At 41.0% G+C, this 7,685-nt stretch overlaps 1 protein-coding gene across 1 annotated transcript; it reads left to right on the top strand.

Annotated features, from left to right (window-relative positions):
* The first annotated feature begins 2,326 nt into the window (after positions 1 to 2,326).
* On the top strand, positions 2,327 to 3,841 carry LOC137271578 (putative ankyrin repeat protein RF_0381). The gene has a single exon (XM_067804025.1). The coding sequence runs from the start codon at positions 2,327 to 2,329 to the stop codon at positions 3,839 to 3,841; it is 1,515 nt and encodes a 504-aa protein (XP_067660126.1).
* The last annotated feature ends 3,844 nt before the right edge of the window (positions 3,842 to 7,685 follow it).

The following is a 7,685-nucleotide window of genomic DNA, read 5'->3' as shown; positions in this document are numbered from 1 at the left end:
GTTGATATAGTTTGACACTTTTTTATTCAACAGACGATCTCTGACAAACAACTTAAAGGGAAAAAGTATCAAGACTTTGCTTTATTGCAACGAAATCCAAATTCTTAAAACTGTCTTAAATTCATGAAAAAATGGACACAATTTACTATTCATCCACAGACGTTGTTGTCAGGTGTATTAACACAAATGTCACATGGAAAGAAAGAACAGTCATCTGAGAGTCTGCACACCGACTTTCATCAATATCTAGTGTGTCCTCCCTGCGCACGCACCACCGATTCCAGACGCCTCCTCATTCCTTGGATGAGTCTCCGGATCTGATTCTGGGGGATCCTGTTCCACTCCTCATGCAGGGCAGCCGTCAATTCGTTGAGATTATGGACTGGTGGGTCTCTCTGCCTCACACGACGGCCAATAAAGTCCCACAAATGTTCAATGGGGTTGAGGTCAGGGCTCATGGCAGGCCATGGAATTCTGTCAATTGCATTTTGCCGCAAAAAATCATTTACAGCATGCGCCCTGTGAGGTCTAGCATTGTCGTCCATAAATATGGGTCTCGTTGCCAGAGGATGGTTCTCAAAATGAGGTACCACAGCCCTGTCAAGAACCTCCTGTTGGTAACGAACACCGTTAAGGTTGCCACGGATGGTAATGATATCCAACTTGCAGTTCATGGAAATGCACCCCCATACCATAACGGAACCTCCCCCAAAGGCCACAGTCTCCTGGATGTTCCGTGGAGCCATTGCTGTGTTCCTCTGCCTCCAGACCCGAGTACGACCGTCCACCATGTGCAGCAAGAACCGGCTCTCATCTGAGAAATGGACCTTCCTCCAAGAGGCAATGTTCCAGTGCAAACGGTCATTACACCAGGCCAGTCGGGCTGCCTTATGGGCTGGAGACAGTCTGGGTCGCTTGATTGGCCTCCTTGCCCGGTATCCTGCAGCTTTCAGACGATTCCGAACAGTCCTGTTCGAGATGGGTCTCCCTGGAAGCCACTCCTGTCTCAACCGAGAGTTCGAGTCGAAGGACCTGCGCCGTACAAGTCTCAGTAAAGCTCTGTCCTCCCGGACTGTGGTCTTCCTGGGTCTTCCTGGTCTAGGCAGGTCTTTAACTTCATTAGTGGCCCGGTATTTTTTCAAAAGTTTTGAAATTATGGAATGATGTCGTCCGATTTGAGTCCCGATTTGTCTTAGAGACATACCAGCATTCCTCATGCCGATTATTTGCCAACGAGTGGCCTCTGATAATTTCCTACGTGCCATGACATTGAAATGAATGAAAAACCGAATGCAATCGACAACCTGCGCTTGTAAACACCCCAGGGAAAAAGTGCATTTTTCGAAAGTTGAGGTTAAAGCAATGCACGTGCGCTGTGCAAGCTTCACGCGCGTCATATCAACCCATGAAAAGCTCATGCTGTATGTCAATACATCAAAATTGAATAATCAATCATCAAAATTACTTCGTTAAACTTTGTTAACTTTTTATGTGTCTTTGAATTTGGTGTTGCTTAATTAATTTCCATATGTATATATTGTACAGTGAAGAGTTCCAAGTCGGAGGTTATCTCAAAATTTTCATAGTTTTGAAAGAATATTTAGTAATTGCAAAGACACGAGCGGCTGTACGCGTTCGGCATCCGTGTCTCAAATCCAATTAAATACATTTTATATCCGTTACATAATATCATAGAAAAAGTGTAGTTGCATTAACACTGTAGTGTGTTTTCGATCACTGTTTTCATCTTTTGTGTGCTGACCAACAATCATGAGAGTTGATGCTAGCTGAGTCTGTATTGGGGTAGTTTTTACAACGTGGCTTGAACGATCGCCCCGTGATGCCTGTACAATCATTGTCCACGGGTAACCATAAAATTCATTTGGTAACTCGGAAAATATTTACTCGAGTTTTGCAACTCTCTTATATCTGTACATTTTGTGATTTTCTTTGTTTTTCTTAATTGTTTCATTCCTTTTTAAATCCTCGTTTGTAAGTTTGAATTTGAATATAAATCCATTTTATGTATGCACATGTATTTATGTTTATTGGGAAAAATGAAGATAATTCTTCACTGTATTTAGAATCTTCTGAAGGCAACGCCAACCGTGAAGAAACTATGTGTTCAAAATTTACGATGAAATAGCGATGGAGATGACGGTATCCTATCCCACCGACCATATCCATAACAAGCGCATCCAAGCAAGTAGCACAATATTAGAACATTTGTTGCCTATATGTATAGATGCGTGTGGGTACACTATGAATGTTTTAGTTCTAACGAATGGTTACATGTCTTACTTCAGAAAAATGGAATCATACTGAAATGAACACTACTCTCCTCGATGCCTGCATAGTTGGAGATTTGGCCCGAGTCAAGTACATTTTATCTGATAACAGGTCAAATATCAACTCAAGGGGGGAGAACAACGTGACCCCAGTGTTGCATGCAGCAATGAACGGACACAGAGAAGTGTTTGACCTACTTGTCAGGGAAGGAGCCAACCTGTCTTTATTAGATGATACAGGCCTGAACATTCTTCATTCAGCTAGTATTGGGGGAAATGTTGAAATCGTCAAGTATGTCCTCACACAGAATATTATGGGCATCAACAGTCGACAAAAGTATGGGTTCACACCAGCAATGAATGCAGCTTTATACAAAAGAAAGGAAGCGTTTGATTTACTTGTGAAGGCAGGGGCAGATCTGTTACTGATGAATGATTTGGAACAAACCATTCTTCATGTGGCCTGTCAAGGGGGTAATATTGTGATTATCAAGTATCTCATCAAACGTGAAATTGTAGACATTGACAGTCGAGATGTGGACGGATGGACAGCAGTAATGCATGCAGCCAGTGATGGGCGTAAGGATGTGTTTGACGTTCTCGTGAAGGCAGGTGCCAATCTGTCGCTAGTGAACAGTAACAATGAATCAATTCTTCATTTGGCCTGTGTAGAGGAAAATGTTGAAATCGTCAAGTACCTTATGAAGCGAGACATTGTGGACATCAACAGTCAAGACATCAACGGTTGGACGCCAATAATGCATGCAGTCAGTGGTGGACATAAGGATGTGTTTGACGTTTTTTTGGAGGCAGGAGCGGATCTGTCGCACGTGTCCCATAAGAAAGAAAACATCCTCCATTTAGCATGTGATGGGGGAAATACAGAAATAGTCAAGTACCTCGTCAAACAAGACATTGTGGACCTCAACAGTCAAGACGTGAACGGTTGGACACCATTAATGTTTGCAGCCTATGCTGGAGATGCGGAAGTGTTTGGTGTTCTTGTGGAGGCAGGAGGAGATATGTCACAAGTGTGTAATGACAAAGAAAACATCCTTCATATGGCATGTAGAGGGGGTAATGTTAAGATAGTAAAGTACCTCCTGACACATGACATTGTCGACATTGACAGTCAAGATGAGGCCGGCTGGACGCCGGTAATGCACACAGCAGAAGAGAAAAGAAAAGACGCGTTTGACTTACTTGTGAAATGGGGAGCTGATCTTTCACTAGTGGATGGAAATAGTGACAACATTCTTCATTTTGGCTGTGACGCAGGCAGTGTTGAGATAGTAAAGTACCTGCTGACACACAACGTTATGGATATCAACAGTCGGAATGGGGATGACTGCACACCAGCAATGATTGCAGCACGCAAAGGACATGAGGCTGTCTTCTTCTTACTTGTTGATCATCAGGCTGATCTTTCAGCTGTCAATGATGCTGGTGATAACATCCTAAATATGGCTTGTGAAGGAGAAAATGCACAAATAGTGAAGTACGTTTCCACACGACACATTGTTGAGGCATACAGAGAGGACGATCCATGTTGAATGAGTCTCTATCAGATATAAAGACATATATTTTAGAGAAAAAAAGATTCTTTAGTCGTTCTCCTGGTAAATCAATACTAGACCTTTTGTTTTGATGACTTTCAAACGAAATTGGGGCATTTATCTTGTATGCCTGACGTGACTTGCTTAGTACGTGTTATCACATCCTAATTACGTAGATCAGTACTCATTCTGTTTACCACTTGGTCCAGACTCGATTATGTACAGACCGCCACCATATAGCTGGAATATTCGTCAGCAAATAATGAAGATGCGTATTTCAGTCTGGACTTCCCATATAAGATATTGCAATGAAGCACTTGCACAACTGTACCAACACACCATTTCTGCAATAAATCAAGACAGTCTATTACAACATACCGATATTAAACCGTTGTCGGTGACGCGAAACAGCTAAAATGAACGTCTTGTGTTAGTGCAAGTCCACCATCCCGTTTTTAACAAGTAGGCGGTGGGGTAGCCCTGTGGTTAAAGCGTTCTCTGTTTTGCCTAATATGACTTTTTCGTCTGTGGACAGCGATATATTTTGCTATGTTTTCATAGAAATGTCCTTACAAAATAGTTTACATAACGTCCGGTCTCGAGGATCGTTTGCCGTTCACTAATTAATTAAATATTTAAACTGACTAACCAGAATATTCATTAATAAAAAATGTTTGTTTGATAGGCATTCTAGAAGTTGGTGAGTCAAAAACGAAACATGCAGCACCGCCGCCACAAACCTATGATCAACAGAGACAAAGGATACTACATGCCATCGGCCTATGAAGAGCTAATCAAGCCATAGACTATCTAAGCATTGTGTCTGTTTTTTGTTACTACTTAATCCCACCAGTCTTGGCTGCATCACAGGTGCTCTTTGTTCCCTACTGGCCTCTTCCTATTATGTACCACTTGTTTACTCTATCATACACTGTTGTTAATGTTAATCCACTGTTAGTCACAACATTCCATGTATATAAGCTTCTCACCATTTGCTTGTATTGTGTGTAAGAATCTACATCGAAACGTCGCTCAACGTAATACACAAAAGGTTATAATCCGAAAAATGTTTATAATTAATTGTTCAATATGATAGAATTATACTACAGATACGTCAGTTTCCATAGAGAATAATCAGAGCAGAATACTTTGCTTCATAAGCAACGTGAGTGAAATGTATATATGTAATTTATCAGTAAAAGAGACCCGTAAAAGTCTTCAGACTATGCTTGTCGTAAGAGGAGACTAACGGCATCGGCTATCATCCGTCCCCATTTGCGCAGATCGATGCTCATGCTGAAGTTGATTACTGGATTGTCTGGCCCAGGCTCGGTTATTTACAGACCGCCGCCAAATAGCTGGAATATTGCTGAGTGTTGCGTAAAACTAAACTCACTCGCTCACTGAATGAAATGAAAGAAGAAGACCGGTAGTGCATCAACCTGTTACTACAGGGAAACATTGTTTAGAACGTGTTGTATATCCATTGGACATTTTGCAATGCTCTCAACAGTGAATTATCGAAAAGGTTTATCGTCATTATGTCAGGGCTTTACTGACATGGATACTACGGGACTACTAACCTAACTCACTTAATACTGATACAACTGATACCCAGACTCTTGCATGATAATACAGTATGTATAAAATGAGGAATAGGTATGTCTGATATATACATAAAGAGTGATGTGACTAAACGTGTATGGGGATAACTTTGCAACATTCGTAAATCAACCGCCAGCAAGTTTGAATTCCTACCTGAATTCAAGTTACCGAGACCGTTTTATACATCATGCTTATATGAACCATGAAAAAATCAAACAAGTACTAGTGATGTAGAAACATATTCCATTCTGATTCCAATCTACATTCTCACCCATTACATGGTGGTATGTGAATTTGATCCTTTATTTATTTCTTAAGTAGTATGACTTCAAATAACTAATCCCGTATGGGGTCAACAAAATAAAAGCACTAGAATCTTTACTGAAGTGTAAAGTGTAAAGCAAATATAACATATGACATGTAGCTATAAGCCCTTTCTAAATGTGTATGGATAGATTGATTATAATTTGTGATGTCTAAATGTCCATCACGATTAGTGAGTGCCTTAAAAATTAACGTCACATCGGCAATACCTCAGCCATATTGTGACGAGAACATCTAATATCAAAATTAAATATATGTCTGCTATAAAACCTGTCAACGAAGGACAGTAAAACAACTAGAATATCACAAATGAAATTAAAACTAGCGTGGAAAGTTAAAAACAACATCACCATTTGGACAATACACTATAAAATCAGGCCATGGATTGAAAACAACTGAAGGTAGATCACCATACTAGGAACCATGGGGACTTACAGTACCTTTGCTTCCTGCATTGACCCCAGTTGGATTTACACCATCCCATAAGATGTTATCAATTTAGTCACATCTAGCCACAAATTAAAAACACACATATACTACGATTAAAACCAGCGGACAGTTTAAACCTACATGAAATGTTTTTGGACTTACGCACCCTCTCAGGAGGACAATAATTTTACGGTACTTCAACCCCATGTGAGGGTACAGCCACTAGCAATTTAAGGTACTAATCTAAACTACCATTAATTAAAATGCAACTATCTACAGCACATAATCATCAAAATTCAGTCATGAAATCAATTTCTTTTTTTAAAAAATGGTTAAGTGAGAACTGACGCTGTTAACAAGATCTTTAACAGTTTTTACAGTAAAATACTTATCCCTTGTGATGGAGAATTCAACACAGTCAAGCAGGATATGCTTGAGGATATGCTTGACCGTGACTCTCTCATCACAAGGGATACAAAATGTATCCGTTTAATGTTCTACACTTCCCCGGCAATACCTTGAATACCTTTGGCAACTACGAACGGGTCCAATTTTAGAGGTGTTTTGTCAACAGTTTCAATCACAAGAAAGAGTGGCCAAAAGTCAGTTGATCTGGACGGTCGAAGGTCATCATCATCAACATCATTTTCAAGAGGACGTTTGTTTCTTTTAGGGGGGGGGGTGGATTTCATAAGCCATATTTAAGGTTGGGATTTCATCATCCGAGTTCCCCACCCACCACGGAGTGTCACAAGGACAATGCTAAAAGCAAGCAGATCTCCAGCTAGCAGCACCGCGGAAATAGTTCCACCAGATTGGTCCATGAGCCACCGCCTGTGGGCTTATGACTCTACTCAAAAACATACATAACATGATACATTTGAAATTATACTCTCAAAATATAGCCAAGAATGAAAAATTAAATTAACAATTCCATAAATGGTGAGCATTACACAGTTGCAGCTCAGGGCTTGGTGTGACCAGCCGATTGATAGAATTGGGCCAGTTCTACCACCCGTCTAGGTGAAGCAAGGGCCGAAGTGGTGTGTTGAGCAAAAGGAGCAAAATGGTCCCGTCTCCTACTGCCCTCAACCACTAGACTACCGTCCTCCACAGACACAACCCACGGCAAACAGGTTGCCCGATTCGGTCGCTCCTTGCGACCAGCAGTGGGGTGCTATGGGCCTAGTTGACCCCATTCTCTTCCCACAGAGGTTACTTGTCATATCTTCCTACGAACCACTGTCGTAATTCGCGGTTCTCATAAAATCTCCTAGCGGCAAAACATGGCAGCAGATTTATTTCCGTTTTTTTTCTGTCCAATCAGAACACGTGTTACATCGACCTAGATTCAACTTGACAAATGCAAGCAATGTGAAGAAACAAATATGACATGACTGAGTTCTGTCTAGAAGAAACATTTGAGTATCGCGGGAAGAGGTTCTAGTTTTCATCCGGAAATTACCGAGATCTTGCGAACGAT

The sequence above is a fragment of the Haliotis asinina genome, chromosome 1 (genome assembly GCF_037392515.1).
Source record: "Haliotis asinina isolate JCU_RB_2024 chromosome 1, JCU_Hal_asi_v2, whole genome shotgun sequence".
NCBI classification, from domain to species: domain Eukaryota; kingdom Metazoa; phylum Mollusca; class Gastropoda; order Lepetellida; family Haliotidae; genus Haliotis; species Haliotis asinina.
Note: the sequence above shows the minus strand (reverse complement) of the source record. Positions and strands in the feature narration are given on the sequence as shown.